General features: G+C 44.2%; 1 protein-coding gene across 1 annotated transcript; it reads right to left on the bottom strand.

Moving 5' to 3' along the window:
* Nucleotides 1-15,056: 15,056 nt before the first annotated feature.
* Nucleotides 15,057-16,832, bottom strand: LOC124639622. Its single transcript, XM_047177061.1, has one exon. The coding sequence runs from the start codon at nucleotides 16,830-16,832 to the stop codon at nucleotides 15,057-15,059; it is 1,776 nt and encodes a 591-aa protein (XP_047033017.1).
* Between the last annotated feature and the right edge of the window lie 594 nt (nucleotides 16,833-17,426).

Below are 17,426 nucleotides of genomic sequence, written 5' to 3'. Positions count from 1 at the left end.
TTGCAACAGTGAAGGTTTGAAGCTGACCTGATGATGGAGACCAGCGAAGGTCGAGGGAACTCGACAATTGAATATGTAAACTACCTCGTGCTTGGGCTTATATTGTTCGTATTGATGAGAACTTTCCACTGCGGATATGACATGCGGATACTGACAACTATGCTTGTCACTGAAAAGCTAAAAATAAAAAACTTTTTACAAAAAAATAAAACCGACTCCCAAAAACACTGAAAAGCAAAAAAAAACTATTCTTAGGTGCATCGGCCTAGAAGTCGGTGGCGTTATAAACTTAGTTACATCCATTAGACACCGACTTCTAGGCCGATGCACCTAAGAATAGTTTTTTTTTTGCTTTTCAGTGTTTCTGGGAGTCGGTTTTATTTTTTTGTAAAAAGTTTTGACTTCTCTAATAGGATACCATTGGTTTTTGTGCAATGCACACCTGCAATGCATGCTGAATTAGGATAGGATATAGGTGGATAGGATTTGCAACAGAGAACAATTCTGTCTTTGTAATTGAATGACATCAAACGTAGTTTTATATAAAAGGTGTCTTTTTAGACTTGGCTCGGGTCTTAGTGAGACTGTTCGTAATCGTGAACAGTGTATTTGCGATCAGAAGTTGAAAGTAAGCATGTCTCTGGTATGCGACGCGTAATTTGTACGTTTCCAGACGCATAAAGCATTTTACGTGTGTATGGTATTAAATCGAGAAAGCTCCCATTTCTTATCTGCTCTTTGTATCTGGGCTTGTTTTTAAAGCTACAGAAGCCTACATTACCTACCTCACGCTTAGCAGCGCTTGCGAGAGATAGATCTGCCTTTCTTCTAGGATTAAGTTCACATATTTTGCATCAGAAAAAATAATTAAGGTCTACTTAATACTACTCACTCAAAGTAATTTGTTTTAAGGCCACCACATTATTTAGTTTAGCTTATCTTCCATTAGTGGAAGATAAGCTAAACTATGTTTATAAAAAAATCCTGATATGAACTCCATCTGTAACTTTAAATGATAATTAATTGTTCCACTAAAGTCATCATTTTTGACATAATGTTCAAAAAATAATTTAGATGGCACCGTTTTAAATTTGGCTGAGAACTATTAATTTTCCTTTCATCAAGGTAATAATAATTATAGTTGGATTTTGATGTGGCACGGCAAACTGACAAACACTATTGAAATGTCTATCGAACGTACACTACGTGTTAAAATATGGTGAATTACGGAAAATACACAACTCCATCTGTTGAAATAATAATAAAGAATGTATGGTAATTAATTGTCATTTACCACCTCGGTCCTTTGACAAATTTGATGTATTTTTACCACAGATGGAGCTACTTTAACCTTGGCTAAACAAAATTTTTATATTTTTTTTTCTTCCGAAGTTACTTATAAAGGTTTGATTTTCTGTGTAAAGATTAATAATAGGCCGAACAACTAATATAAGTACAACATTCAAATGTACAGTTTTGACAAACAGATTGCGTGTCGTAATATTTTACATCTTGAATTCACAAAATTAATCATATCTTTTGATAGAGTGAATCGATTTCGATGAAACAAAAACTAAGTAATACCCCAAGTTACGTAGAATTTTTGTATATAAGCATTGTATGCATTGAATCCGTAGATTTTACGTGAATCGCGAACAAACAAACAGATAAACAGACAAACAGACAAACAGACAAAAATTATGGAAATGGGTTCTGTTAGTTATCCTTTAACATGCCGGCTATTTTTTTTGGCAATTTCTTCAATGTACAAAAATTACTTTTCTACAGATTTATTATATGTATAGATATAGATAACCACATTTAGTCCTTTCATTAATAAACTAATCTTAAAAGGGAACACTCGCTTATTTAACCTACATTAACGACGAACAGCTTACGCACTTTCATTAAAATACTATTCACAATTTTCTTCATGCTATTTTAAGATAACTAAAAATAACCTAATCTTCCGTTAATATGACTTGAGTACCCTCATACTGCAGACTAAACAGTCGGCCGATAGTCGGCCCGACGGCTGAAAGAAAATATTTTTTAAGAAAATCGTGAATTCTTTCAATATTTTTAGTCGGCCTGATACCGGCCAAATGCCTTGTCGTGGTAATGTGAGCACTCCCACATACACCTTCGTACTTATCAATCGCCCGATTAATGTCGGCCCTCTAAAAAGTCTGCATTGAGCGGGTACTCCTAAACACCCTATTTTAGCCTTCACAATAATCCTTAACCTCGCACTTAGGTAATCCTTAGGTTGCTAAGTGCCTGCTAAGTCAGAGTGCCCCCGTTTTGCTAAGCCTCTTAAGAGCTTAATGTATTTAGGTATTTTTAACCTATCTAAGATAGGTAGGCTAGTATAGATATCTATTATAGATAGGCTATCTAACTGTCACTTAGAGCTACACTGCAAACTTTAAGATGCCGATGATCGGGCGTATTAATCAGAACAACGATAAACCACCCGGCCTATATCGGATAGACTTAAAAAAAATGAAGTACTTAAAATCCGAAAATTACCTAGGTACCTACATAAAATATTACTTATACTCAAAAAGTATATGAAGTTTTAGTAACTAATGGTTTCATTTCAGATATTTTCAAGATTTTCCGATTGTTTAAGTCGAAGCGGTTTCACTGGCATTGGGGTTCTATTAAGATCTATCTGATCCACTTCCAACCTTCGGCTTCGGCTTCAACCCAAATATAAGTAAGTATAAGCTAATAATATCCCAACAACAGTGCTGCGTCCTCATAAATCGTTTCAAGTATTCCTTCTCATCATGCAACCGGGTCGAGCACAAACACAACGTTGTGAAACAGGGAAACTTCGCAATAATAACGTTTGTTTACAACTTACAGTCAAATTGAATACTTTTCAGGCGAATTTCTATAATCTTTGACTTTATTCATAATTTGGGAAATACATAAGTATGTTAAAATTCAATATCTGATCTCGAATCCAGGATAGACGAACCACTGTTAATAAACGGTAACTTTCGTACTTTTTTTTCACATCAAGCTGTAATACCTACTTTGCTCATTATTAACGCTTTTTTCATTAGTATCGATAAAAAATTTAAATACTTTTCCAAAAACGCTAAATAAAAGTAATGTTATTTTATGATGCTTAATGAATATGATACAGTTTTTATATTTTACCGACTACCAAGAAGGGTTATGTTTTTGACCTCTTTCCCTAATTCTAGTAGAACAGTTACAATTCGCCTTTAGTGACGTATCTGTTATTGTTTGTGTTGTTATTTCGGCGAAAAAAAAATGACGAATTTAGGCTGTTACGTAAATCTGTTTACAGTAATACTTTTCAAGTTTCCTTCCACATTGTTGGTTTTTCTAGAAGGAAAATATTGACGCCATTCCAAAGTTATTGAAAGTGACACAATTATTTCGTAACTATGTTTTTTTCTTTTGATTGGCCTTTTTCGAGACTTCTACTGCGTAAATAGATCAGTATCATAACAAGATGTTGATATTATTATGATCTATAGGGTTCTATACACAAAGGGACCCTATTGCTAAGACTTCGCTGTCCGTCTGTTTTCACAGACGACGTAATTTAATTGTCACTAGAATAAAATAAATATTTAAAGGACTTCCGTGCAAAAAATTGTTTGATCTTTCTACAGATTATTATACGAAAACTAGTGCGTGCAGTTATAAAATTCACAATCATAGATCTATTGAAATGTTAGTGTCTTTACCTGTCTTTATCTATATCTATATAATCATCCTCCTTCGAGATACATTACGCAGGCAATACCATTAACGACGTCTATAAACATAACAGTTTTTAAAGATTGCAACACCACTTGAAACATTTTTTTAATTTTGCAACATTGTTCTGTTTCGCGCCATGGTCATCGATCTTTGGAATGCGCTTGAGATCCCGAAATAAAAACCCATCAGTAAGACGTTTCCTCGATAATAACATCAGTCATAATATTATTAACAGTACGGCGTTTAAAAATACGCAAGTTTGTTTGTATAATATTATTTGCAGTTCCTTGCGGTGGCAGCTGTTCTTAGAAAAACCTAAACATAGATAAATAATAATTCTCAGACTCTAGCTAGTCTATCTGTGTACCAATTGTGAAATGCGTGCAAAGTAGCCAAGGTATATCCATTCTCAAGTCCTAGTCTGTGTATTAATTGTAGAATGAGTCCAAAGTTTGTAAACATTTAAATTTTGATCCAACGTAGTTTTAGCGTAAAAGCGCATCAGACAGACGCACTATAATAGGTAATGTCAGGACACCTTTTCAAACACGGTCGGTCCCATGCTAATTTATTTATTAACTTGTGTTATAGGTGCTAACACAACTGATAAACTACATATAGCTACACATATACATATTGTAACACCCAGACCACGGCCAACAAGCATGCTCATCAGACAATTGTCGATCGAATCAGCAATCGAACCCACTATCGCATTTGTAATACTTATTAGCCAAACTATACACATGTTTGAAGACCATAATAATTCTAATTACATAAACAAAGAGCCAACATCTTAGGAAGTGGTGGATTGCCAACGATCATAAACTGAAGTGGTTTATCATAAACGCCTCACGAGTAAGAAGGACGTATCTACGCCTGCGGTACAGCCCCCAGTACACATTGGCCTGTGATGGGCCAAGCTTTGCAATGCACAACTGTAGGCCACTATCAATATTGGTGTTCACACATTGGCGCATGGCTCATTCCTGTCTGGCAAACCACTACTATATTTATATTATACTACACTTCTATATTTACACACTAGTTAGTTGTACAGATATTTAGTTTTACACGCAACACAAAAGTGTACTATCCTCAGCGGCCTGTGAAGAACTAAACATTGGCCCATCGTATAAACACCACAGGCCACGCTGGGCCACGATTCCCTTGAAGTGTGCCCAAAAAACCGACAACTGCCCTATTGCACGCCAACATTGACAATTGTCCGCCAACATACACCAATACCCGGGTACACATTGGTGGTGGCGTGTATTGGCTTTAGACTTAAGCCCTTTTTCGTTTTCACATTAGAATTAATGGTTCCAAGAGTTCGTACTAAAATTCAACCTTGGAATTTTAATAGACATCTGCTTTTCACGAATGGGGATTCCCTTTTTGGTATAATAGGTACGCTATGATTTTTGATAGCGCTATAATTGTTTTATGACAATGTCCGTCTTACCACAAAAACTTTTAAACGTCAGTTTATGCCTTGTCTAAAAAAATGTCAAATTATGACGTTGACATATGGTTCATTTTGCAGCCAAAATTTTATTAGACAAGTGTAAAACAGGGTTTAAAGTTTTTGTAGTAAGGCCCTGTGTGTCTAATTCGTGTATTGTTGGTCAAAGTTATAGTGTATTGTAGGTGTGGGTTATATGTTTACTTATTTATATTGTTTCTCATAGTTTTAAAATTTTTACATGTTTGCTTGCAACTGCTTTTTGTCCCCAAATAAATAAAATAAAAAATTTGCTGAATATACTGTTAAGAAATAGTGTTTTTTTTCTTCGATTGATTTGATCAATTTAAAAAATATAACCATCAGTTTTAGATATCTTACATTGTCTAACGATAATACACCAAAGCAGCCCTGAAAACAATAAAACACTTGCGTTGTAACCGCAAAAAAAGCAATGTTTACAAAAGAAGAATACACAAAAACAAAAGAAGGAAACAAATTAACAGCGAATTCCTCAAAAACCATCGCTTTAACCCCTCTGCTCGACAAGATTTTGACATATGACTTTACCGTTGATTCGGCGGGATATTTTGAATCGCGACATGGAAGTCAAAAATTTGTACTAACTTTCAACACATGAATTCTAAGTCCGTAATGCCTGATCAGAAGTATTTTAACTATAACTTTAGAGCTCACTTATTTGACAACAACGTGCAAAGGTCAAATGGGGTCAGTTAATTCAGAAAAAGATAATAATTACGGTGTTTTTAAGTCTATCGAAAAGTTAGGCATTTCAAATTTGGTGAAAACTTACCAATAAGTAATCGCATCACTTTCTCAAACAGAACACAAACGTCATATTTATAACATTTTCAATCCGTTGCAATACATTTCGTGCACTTATTTATGTTCAATAACTAAAAAATCAGCACATAAAATACACAATAAAAATGAACAATTTACAAGATCAGTCAAGTCACAGACAAGTAGAGTTTGGAATGGAGTATTTTTTTTTTTTCAATCAGCGGTGTGCATTCGATACCTAAATCGGAAATTTATTATAAATAATCGAATACCAATTTTATATATACCTATTTTTTAATAGCAACTTATTTCAATTTTATTTATTAATTTTAAATTATAGGTTCAATTTGTTTTTGTTGTTAAGAAAAAAGATATTTAAGTTTTTAGCATTAAATTTTTATATGTATTATTTATTTTGGTGTTGCGTCATTCGTAATAATTTTTAACTTTAATTGAATTTTTATTACCTATTACGGAATTTTAATTTATTCTTATATTATTTCTCAACAATTCTAACATTTTTGTTTCGGCGGAGGGTATGCGGGTGTTCTGAAATATAATGCAATTTGTAACTACCAAAGGTATGTACTTATTTGATGATGAGAAACAATAATAATAATTGATTGATTTGCCCCGCAGGGCATCTGAGGCGGATGACGGGGAGTAGCGACCCCGCGGGGCTATATATCCGAGTGCTCCAGGGAGAGTATACTGTCCCCCATCTCCGGCTTGCCGGAGTGAAGCATGACGGGGGAGAGGTCTCCCGCCTCTTGGCTTGCCTTCACCGGCCGGTCAGAGTGGAGTCGCTAGAGTAGGGTTAGCAGCCCGCTCGGAGGGTAGGTGCCTCGTGGTAAGTGGCGAGTGGGCCGGTGATGCTGGACCCACAGGGAGCGCGTGATCTGCGTTTAAAGTCCGCCGAGGTATCCTCACCCTTCAGCCGCTCATGTACCTGTTGCCCTCTTGTTGGGATTTAGCGACTGATTCCCGGGGGCCCAGTAAGTGAGTTGGCGAGTCTCCACCTGCCATTTTTACGTGTATTTATTACATTGTTATCGGCAGGTGCCATAGTTCCCGTAGTTTCCCCATTCCTAGTCCACTAGCATCCCATCACAATAGCTCAAGTAGTTTTCATCCATAGTTAGCAATAGTTTAGCACAGAACCGGGCATTGTCCTTGGGTACATTTCTATAGTGTATACAGGGATAATCGTCGGTTTTGTGTCACCATTTCATTAAAGTTGTCTCAAAAGGGCTTCAGCGTGTTGGCTTCGGCCCCACGTTCGCCTTCCAAAAATCCGGGACTCTGTAGTCCCGTGGTCGGTTAGAGACATAATAATTGATTGATTTTAAAGTCACCAAATATTTTTAACCGAATCCCAAAAAGGAGGTGGTTCTCAATTTGGATGTTTGTTTTTGGTCGAAAGGGTATATTCCCCATATTTGTTATTAGGTCCAGGATCTGATGATGGAAACCTTGAGAAATCGAGGGCAGCTCTCGAAAATTGTAAGCATAGATAAGGTTATAACTTGACACTCAGATGTATATCTGATAACACTATGAGACAGTAAAGGTTTGGAGCTGACCTGATGATGGAGACCAGAGAAGGTCAAGGGAACTCGACAACCGTACTTCTCTCGTCTCCATCTCCTTCACTGTTGCAGAGGCCTCGTAAATACGAATAATATAAGCACAAACACGAGAAAGTTTAAATATTCAGTTGTCGAGTTCCCTCGACCTTCACTGGTCTCCATCATCAGGTCAGCTCAAAGCCTTCACTGTTGAATAGTGCTACCAGGCAAACACCTGAGTGATAAGATTTCAACCTATGTATTTCTGCAACTTTCGAAAGTCGCCCTCGATTTCTCAAGGTTCCATCATCAGATCCTGACCTAATGATAATGGGACCACCTCGGAAGTACACGCTATCAAACAAAAAAAGAATCATCAAAATCGATAAATAAATGGCTGAGTAATCGCGTAACAAACATACAAAAAAAAAGGTCGAATTGAGAACCTCCGCTTTTTGGGAAGTCGGTTAAAAATAAGTCGGCGGCGGCCATCTTTCCATCTTGGACCAGCTTTCGATGAACAGCGAACTATTTGCCCCTTCAAACAATAAAATCGTCATAAAATTTTGCGATAACTACACCTAACTACGGCTCTCGTCAAATAGCTTTGCCGCTCAGTTAAAAAGTTGGAAGTAACGAATCGCCATTAAGTTTGGCAGATCTACAGGAATCCTGCACATAAAACACCCGAAGAATAAGGCTTCATTTGCCGTCTTCAGAAACCCTAAAAACCGAAGATTTTTTTTATTCCGGCTACAACGTATTTTCTACCACTGATTTTCTAGCATTTTTTTCAAAATAAATTAAGTCATTTTACTTTTCCTAATTTATTTTCAGATTATGGTAAGTATACAAAAGTGCAATTTAGTAATATTATAATATCAAATAATATAAAATTATTAAATCGATTCTTTATTTTAACGAATCGGATCATTCGATGCAAAACTTCTATCACCGTCGCCATCTTGTCTATGCGTCTTCAAATTTAAAAAAACAACTAATGTAAACAAACATGGCGAGTTCGATCAGAATTCCCGATAATTACGATTGGATTTTAAAAAGGTATATTTCTAACGGGATGCTAAATATGAAAGGTTTGAATGCGTAATAATAATTTAAATTTATTTAGTTATTTTATTTAGTACTCACAAATGTGGTTTGATTGGAAAGAAAATAAATATGAGCGTAAATAATTAGGAAAGTGTATGACTGATTCGCAGACCCCAATTGGGGTCTAAACCGAGCTTACGGTGACATTGATGTTCAGACCCCGATTGGGGTCCGCTACGGATTTGACGGTTAATTGATAGAAACCCAGCGACCCGTGAAACGAAATGTAACAAAAAAAAAAACAAATCAATTTCTCTCAAGTACTGACCTTAAGAAAAACACACCTTACCTAATGGTGAACGCACACCTATTAGAATCGAACGCGCCGAACGAAACGAATTTGTGTATTCTTTCTTTGAAATCCTATGAAACTTCGCCATGGCGAACAATATGATGAGATATCATAATGCAAATTGAATTCGCCTACGAAAGTACCGTCGCGAAAATGTAGATTGTCGGTGGTCTAACGTAATTGGCCCCCAAACGCCTTTGAAACCCGCCTGACTTACCTACCTCATTTTTCCTTCCTCCGTGAACCTCACACAATTGCGCGTGTCATCGATTGAATTGCCCGAACCTACAAGAATTTCAGAAATGAGAGACGAATTCGATTAGCGTCATTATGCATATATGTATGTATGCGTCGCCGTCGTTACATACGACAAATTACTTAGTAAAAAGAATCGACTTATTGCGTGTCTTATAAGTGCGCATTGAATTCGATTTGTTCTACTCCGATAGATATGCTCTCACCATAAACGGGAAGGACGAAAATAACCCTTATTGTTAATCTGAAATCCATCTCGTATCTTCAGGAAGACGGCAAGGTCTCCACGGCTGATTGAAAAACAAAAACATTACACGAGCCGCTTGATAATGTTTTTTTTAAAGCCCTTGGTACTGCCTTGATTGTTTTTTGAGTGGCAAATGAAATTGTTGCTTAGGAAAACTGTTCGCTTAGTTTCTGTTTATTTTTTTCTTGGGCTATTAAACAATTGCGGCTAACTGTATGAGGATAAATGTACGGTCCTTTTGTGTTATCAGTATTTATATATTTTGGTATAAAATACATACTACAGGCCACTTTTAGCAGTGAACGTCCTATGACTAAAGAAATGATAATCACACAAAACCATAAACTCCTTCCTATCTCCTTGCTTTTAATGAAATCCTTTTAAAGTAACGCAGATAGCAAACGAAACGACCACAAATATAATTGGAGACATTAAATAAATTCACTTTAGCATCGAAGCCAAATAATTCAACATTAACAAATGTCACACAAAAATAAATTTTAATGTGTCATTGTCCTGATAAGTCTGAGGCAGTAAATAAACCTTTTAAAAACGTATCCATTAATTTTTTGAGAGGCGGAAAAGTATACAACCTCTTTAAAGTATGATGCTCTGAAAATAAAGTCTCTTCCTTATTTGCACAGATTATAAAGATAATACTTGACAGGGTCCGGGTTAGTAAAATATAATTGTCATTGTTTATTGTCCCCGTGAGAATAAGATTTTTGTATAATGGTACATTACCAGCCGGTCGTCGGAAAATTACCAGACAACTAGTTAAACTTTTGACCCTAAAGTACCAATTATAATATGACAATACATACCGTCATACGTAGTTATTTGCAATTATATAAAATAAAATACTTCCATCCCTTAGTAATTTGCGTTCCGAAGAAATTTCGTAAATTCAACAGATGCTTAGGACAACAATCGTATTCAAAAATAATAAAAAAACAATATCCTTGTCAATGTTGAGTGCTTGAAATATTTCATCATCATAATAAATAATATCTCATAACAAAACATAATCTAAGATGTATTGTCTTATTTATAAAGCGTAATAAATACAGGATTGTAGTACACAAACATAAAATGTGTTAAGGGGTAGGCCAGCTATAGATAACATTAAAATAATTTAAACTAAACTAAATATATAAAATGTTACATATTTATTTCTCAAACAAAAGCTTTACAGACATGATATATCACATATTCTATTCTCTTGGCCCAGGCTTTGATTCCTGGTTTGCCAGAAATAGTTCAGAAACATCGACAAAGCAGTCCAGAGACTGGTAGTTTGAAGTACACCGTGACTGGGAAGGGCACAAAAAACCGACATCCCCGATTATTACCCAGCAGCAGTTACTGTTACAATTCCACATCAGAGGCCGTCAAGCGAAATTGAGAAAACTCTAACACTAGTGCTCGTTAGCTGATTAAAATTGATATAGAGCTGTAGATTATAAATAATAATTATAAAATGAAACAAAGACAGATAAATGTTTCTATATAAAAATTAGATTTTAGATCCCCCTTAACAGGCCGCGTGTTCATCAAACTACCCTCTTCAATTTGCGTCATACCGGCCGTCAAGAACACACTATTTACTATTGAGACAACTGGAACTGTCCCGGATAAGTGTCCCGTAAAACCTTACAGATGTTTATAAAGGTGAAAGTATGTCTATGGTTTAGGAATAAACTTTCAATAAAAAAATGTTTGAAGAGGTTTGATGCCACATGCAGCTCCGCCTATGACTTTATGTATTGTCAAGGGTAATACTTTTTAGGCTCGGGAGATGATAATTTTATTAACTCTTGCGATTCACTGAATAATATCATCATATTTTTGGTACAAATAGTATTTGTCTTTTAAGTGTTCACAGTTCAATCTCGACTTATTAAATTACTCTAAATCTTATGAACTTACCTAAATAACTAACAAAGTGCAACATAACACACATTATTCTACAAATTCTTATGTTCTAAACTAAAACTAGACCAATTAATCACAGTAGCTATCTACTAAGTAGCTGTTCCCCTCGGTTCCATCCCCGTCCCAAGGGTTCTCCTTCTCACACCTTTTTTTTTTTTTTTTTTTTTTTTTTGTTGTCGCTGGGTAAAAAATGCTATTACGCATGCCCTTCCCGTCGGGGGACGGGAGAGGGGTATGTGGGACTCCCCGGTAACGACGTTCCCGGTATACCCACTAAAAAGGCCCAGCGGCACTCCGACCTCGCCTGAGAGGAGGGGGTCTGGGAATCTATGGCATCCAGTCCCCCACCGGCGATTGCCCGCCTTACGGCAGGCCCCTCATTTCTCCCCCTAGTGGGGAGGGGTCCCTATGATGGCCGGAGCACAAGGGGCGATCCTTGTAATACAGGCGGTGGCACCCCCGCGCCTGTCGCCCGCTGATCACCCCCCGGGGCGGATGGGGACGGACGTTGTGTTCGCCGTCTTCCACCCCTTCTTCGTCTGCGGAGCGGTGCTGCGAGAGGGTCGTTCTCCCGCAAGCGCTCTGCCGCCTCCTTCTGTGACATGACGTCCTCACAGAAGGAGGCTACCGCGTCCCATGCCTCCTCACTTCCCAGCATGGCACCAATCACACTGGGGAGCGAGAGGTCATCCCCGACCACTGCCACCAGGGTGCGGCGGGGTTCAGCTCACGATGGGCACACCTCCAGTGTGTGCTCTGCCGTATCCAACTCGGCTTCACAATGGTGGCACTTTGGGGTCTCCTCCCTCCCAATTCGGTGCAGGTATGCTCCAAAGCAGCCATGCCCGGACAGCACCTGCGCCAGATGCATCGAGAGGCAGCCATGCCGCCGATCGAGCCATCCATCCAGGACAGGCCCGATGGCATCCAGCGTCCGGCGGCCGAACGTTGACGAGGCAAGGTCCTCGGCCCAGTGTCGAGTGATTGCTTCCCTCACCTCCTCACGCACTTCTTGCCGTTCGATCGGGTCCGGGTGCCGGTCTAGCGCCCTTTGCGCCGCCGTCCAGTCGTACACTCTGGCGAGCACCCAAGCTTCGAGTTCCCAAGGAGGGGCACCCGCCAGAACGCACGCCGCCGCGAAGCTCACTGTGCGGTATGCCCTCGCCACCCGCTGTGCAATGGCCCTTTGTGGCCTTCGGATGGCAGCGGCGTTCCTCCGACCACACAGTGAGTCTGCCCAGATTGGGGCCCCGTACAGGGCCATACTCTTGAGTATGCCGGCGTATAGACGCCGGCAATGGTCGCCGGGCCTCCCGATATTCGGGAGGAGCCATGAGAGGGCGCCCGCGGTCCTCATCAAGCGCGTCGACAAGCCACTGAAGTGTGCGTTGAAACGCCACTTGCTATCGAGGACTATGCCCAGATATTTCATCTGGGGCTGTACCCCAATGCGGACACCCTCCACATGTATATGAGCATCGGGCGGTTGGTGCTGCCGAGGCCCATGGAAGAACACGGCTTCGGTCTTTTGCAGCGCCACCGTCAGCCCTAGGCGGGAGATTCTGTCCACCACTAGTGAACCGCCCGCCGAGGCCAAGCTGGCCGCCTCTCCAAAATTTCTCCCCCGGGCAATCAGAAGGGTGTCGTCTGCATAGCAAATGACAGATGTGCCACGGGGGAGGTTGCCCCGCAAAAGCCAGTCGAATCCAATGTTCCACAGGAGCGGCCCTAGAACAGAACCCTGTGGGACACCGGACTCGACGCCGTAACTTCGGAGCTGGCCCGTCTTGTCCACAAGGAGGACTGTGCGGTCCCTCAGGTAGTCCGCCAAAAGTCCCCGCAAATACGGAGGCACCCCGTGGAAGCGGAGGGCCTCCAGTATGGTGGAGTGGGGAATGGAGTTGAAGGCGTTGGCTATGTCGAATGACACAGCCAACAGTCCGTCTCCCGCATCCATCGCCTCCCTCACCTGGTCTTTTAGTCGGGACAGGGCGTCAACTGTCGAACGCTCGGCTCGAAAACCAAACTGAGCGTCCGCTAGATCCGGGCCGATTGTGCTCAGATGTCTGTTGATTCGGGCGGCGAGGATCCTCTCGAACATTTTGCCGACCTCATCCAGTAAAACGATGGGTCGGTATGCCGATGGGGAGTCCACCGGCCGCCCTTCCTTCCGAAGAAGGCACAATTGGCCCTCCTTCCATAGCTTCGGGAACCTCTCGCACGTCAGGCACGCACTGAAGAGGTCCCGAAACCTTTCTCCCATCTGCGATGTGGCGATGGCCACCACCTTTGCGGGGACGCCATCCGGACCTGGGGCCGTCTTTTTCCCCCTGAGGCAGAAAGCTGCCTTCTCCACCTCGTCCTCAGTAACCGGCGGGACTTCCTCGGCTGACGGAGCTGCACCCCGCGGGGCGCTCATATCTGGTGGAGTGAAGTTGTCCCTGCGTGGAAACAGGGACTGGACCACCCCATCCAGCAACGACGGCTCGAGGGTCTCGGCAACTGGAGGACCGTACGGGCGCAGTTTGTTGCACGCCGCCTTATACGGCCTCCCAAAGGGATCAACGTCCAGACCCTCAAACATTTCCGCCCTCGCGCGATCCTGGGCTGTGCCCATTCGCGCCGTCAGCGTCGACTTGGCCTCTATGTAGACTGCATAGAAGCGGTCCTCGTTGTTGAGGTCGCGAATGCGCCGCCGCCGGCTTCTTGTGTAGGCCCGCCTGGCTGCCACACAGGCGGCCCGTAGATCCCCCAACTCCTCCGACCACCAATAAACGGCACGCCTAGGAGGCGGACGATGAGACCGAGGCATGCTAGAGTTGCACACCTCGGTCAGGGAGACTCTTAACTGGACCGCTGTGGCGTCCACATCCCGGACTACTACAGGAGGCGACAGCCAGTCCTGGACGAACGCCGCCTCCACGGCGGCTTCCCGGTCTAGGCGGGAGAGCGCCCACCGTGGGAAGTGCGACCGACCCTCCTGGGTCCCCTGGGAGCCCGGGGTGGAAATATCGAACCGCACGTATCGGTGGTCGGACAGCGTCTCCACCAGCTCCACCCGCCAGTCCACTACACAGGCCGTCAAAGAAGGGGAGGCAAAAGCGAGGTCCACGATGGAGCCCCCCTGCCGCCGCACGCATGTGTGAACTGTTCCCCTATTCAGGAGGGACAGACCGGACGACATGGACCAGGTTTCCACCTCTCGTCCTCGGGCATTGGTGGCTGGGTTACCCCATAACACAGATTTTGCGTTGAAGTCGCCCATGACCAACACCCGGTGCTGCACCACTCCGCGTGCCACCCTGGCGAGGACCTCGAGAAAGTTCTCGAAGTCCGTGAGAGGGCGGTTTGGAGAGAAATACACACCTATAAGGGCTATATCCCCCCACGAGGCGGCGACGTATCCCGGTCCTCTCTCTAAGAGCGATAGGGGAGGGGAGTCCGTGGAAGATCGCGCCACCAATGCAACCGAGCCGTTGTCGTCTCCCAGCCAGTTGCCAGGTATAGAGTACGGCTCGGCGACAACCGCCACGTCCACCAACCACTCCGCAAAGGTTTGGACCAGTAGGCTCTGGGCTGCTCTGCAGTGGTTGATGTTCGCTTGAAGAACACGTCTACGATGCCCAGCCATTAGTCGGTGTTCATCGCGCTTCCCTCGGTGGCCGGCACTGGAACTGGAGCTTCAGTGGCGGAGGCAGCGGCAGGTCGCACCGGCGCCTGCGGTTTGCCCTTCTTTGGTGGCGGTCGGCATTCCTTGCCCGTCATCACGTGGTTGGCTGGACGACCACTGGCAGCGCATACTGCGCAATGCATGGTGGCAGCCTCGCAGGTGGCTAACCTGTGCCCCCCTTTTCCGCAGCGGAAGCAAAGTTCGCATCGCTCGGCAGTGGACGGGCAGAGAGGCCGGGTGTGCCCAATGCCGAGGCACTTGAAACAGCGCATCGGCGCATCCTCAAGTACCCGGACCCCACCCGAGCTGAGCCCAACCGGGAGGCGACCCTTAGCCAGAACCACCTTCGCAGCTACGACCGGGCACTCTAATCTCACGGTGCCCATTCCCCTGCGGCCAGGTCTAATACCTCGGCTCTTGACAGATGCGACGGCGCAGCCCCCCGCCGCCGCAACCGCTGCCACCACCTCCTCTTGCGTGACCGAGTCGTCAAGGTCGGTCACCTCGAGAGCCACACACTTGACGGCCCTCACGACCTTGGCCGTGTCCGTGACAGCCTCTCGGAGCTTTGTCGCGAAGAGGTCCGCCTTGGTGCCGCGTTGGGCCCCCGAGAACTCGAAGATACGAGCCCCCGTTTGGGTCTTCCGGCACGTGACTCGGCCAGCCCCAAGTTCCGCAGGGTCGACGTTTGTACGAGCCCGCCGCAGTACGGACTCGTACGTCTCCCCTCGTTGCGCTGCCTCTGGAGTCAACGTGACTACCACGGCTTCGGTTCTTGGAGGAGGAGCGAGCTTCCTCCTCTTGTCCACTGAGGCTGCAGGCTTGGCCGCAGGGGGCTCAGGAGCCGACTTTTTCCCCTTCCGCTTCCTCGCTACCACCTTAATCCAAGGCTGGTTGGAAGGGGTGGTGGAGGGCAGCAGAGGGTCTTCCCTTACCGGTTCGGGAGGGACCGTCTGGGTAGTCGGGGCTGGTGAGGTCTTCTTGCCCTTTCCTTTGCCCTTGGTGGTCTTTAGCACCTGGGGCTCCGACTGGGCTGGAGCCGTTGAGGGCCCCGGTGCAATGGGCATTCGTCCGGGCGCCTTATCCGCCGCTAGTGGAGGGCGTAGCCGCGTCTCCGGCAGGAGCCGGTCTTCTATGCCGGCAAAACAGGCCCTGATGAAGGCCCTCTCCTCCATGATCACCTTGCGGATGATATCCTCAGGGTTAGAGGAGGGGGGCCTCGTTGCTGAACCTTCCGACGTCCCCTCAGGCCGAGTCGTGGGCTCGGCAGCGCGCGCGTGCAGCGCGGTCACCTCTTTCTGCAGGCGATCCACCTTCGCCTGCAGTCGCCGCGTTTCATCGGAGGTGGTGCGCTGCGCCAACTCCTTTATAATGCCGAGCAAGTTCGCTGCCCGGCATTTCAGGGCCTTTTGGAAGGTCCCCTTTAGATTTGAGGACTTGGAGGCCACCTCTAGGATCTCCATCTGATCCTCCAGAGCCATGCGCTCCATTTCCTCCACGGAGTGGTCCGCGTAGAGGACACTGGAGGCGCCGTGGCTGGTGCTGGTTCTGCTTGGCTGGTCGTCGGCTTTTAATACCGCCCGCTTGGCGGGCTTCTCGGCTGCGTCCGAGGAGCCTCCGGAGCCCCGCTTGAGGAAGGCCCTCTTCCTCGACTGGCGGGTTGCGACACCGCTCGTTCGACTCATTTCTGACTCCGTGTCGGACAGGTCGGTCGACACGAGATCATTACCTCTCATGACACTAGCCGCGGATGGTGCGCGGCTGCTCTCTGACGCCGAAGCATCTCGAGATTGGCCCTGAGAAGGGCCTTTGGGTTGGCCCTGAGAAGGGCCTTTGGGTTGGCCCTGAGAAGGGCCTTTGGGGAGACAGCGCCCGGAGGCGGCCCTCGGGAGACGTGGCATTGCCACCCACAATATCGAAACGCAAGACTGTTGAAGATGTTTCGACGCACAGCGTTCGTTAGCCACCGGCCTGCCACTCCGTTACGGTGATCAGGCGCGGCGTTGCCCAGGGGTCACTACGTGGAAGTCAACGCTGTGGGGGGACCCCCCTCCTTCTCACACCTGGATAAAAGGTAGCCTGTCTCATTTCTCAGGCTCTAGGTAGACTATCTGTGCGTGTAAGTACCAAAGTTTTAAATCGGTTCAATAGTTTTGGCGCAACAAAAAGACTGTCAGACAGAGTCATTTACGCATTTGTAATATAGGTACCTAAGGATTCATCTATCCTCAAAACCTACTTATAAAATAATATAAACTTGCGTACCTATTATAAAATACTTACACCCACAAACTTCATAACAAGAGCGTTTAGTTAGCGTTTCAAGTTCG

The sequence above is a fragment of the Helicoverpa zea genome, chromosome 19 (assembly GCF_022581195.2).
Source record: "Helicoverpa zea isolate HzStark_Cry1AcR chromosome 19, ilHelZeax1.1, whole genome shotgun sequence".
Lineage (NCBI taxonomy): Eukaryota > Metazoa > Arthropoda > Insecta > Lepidoptera > Noctuidae > Helicoverpa > Helicoverpa zea.
This window is presented reverse-complemented; position numbering and strand designations above follow the sequence as displayed.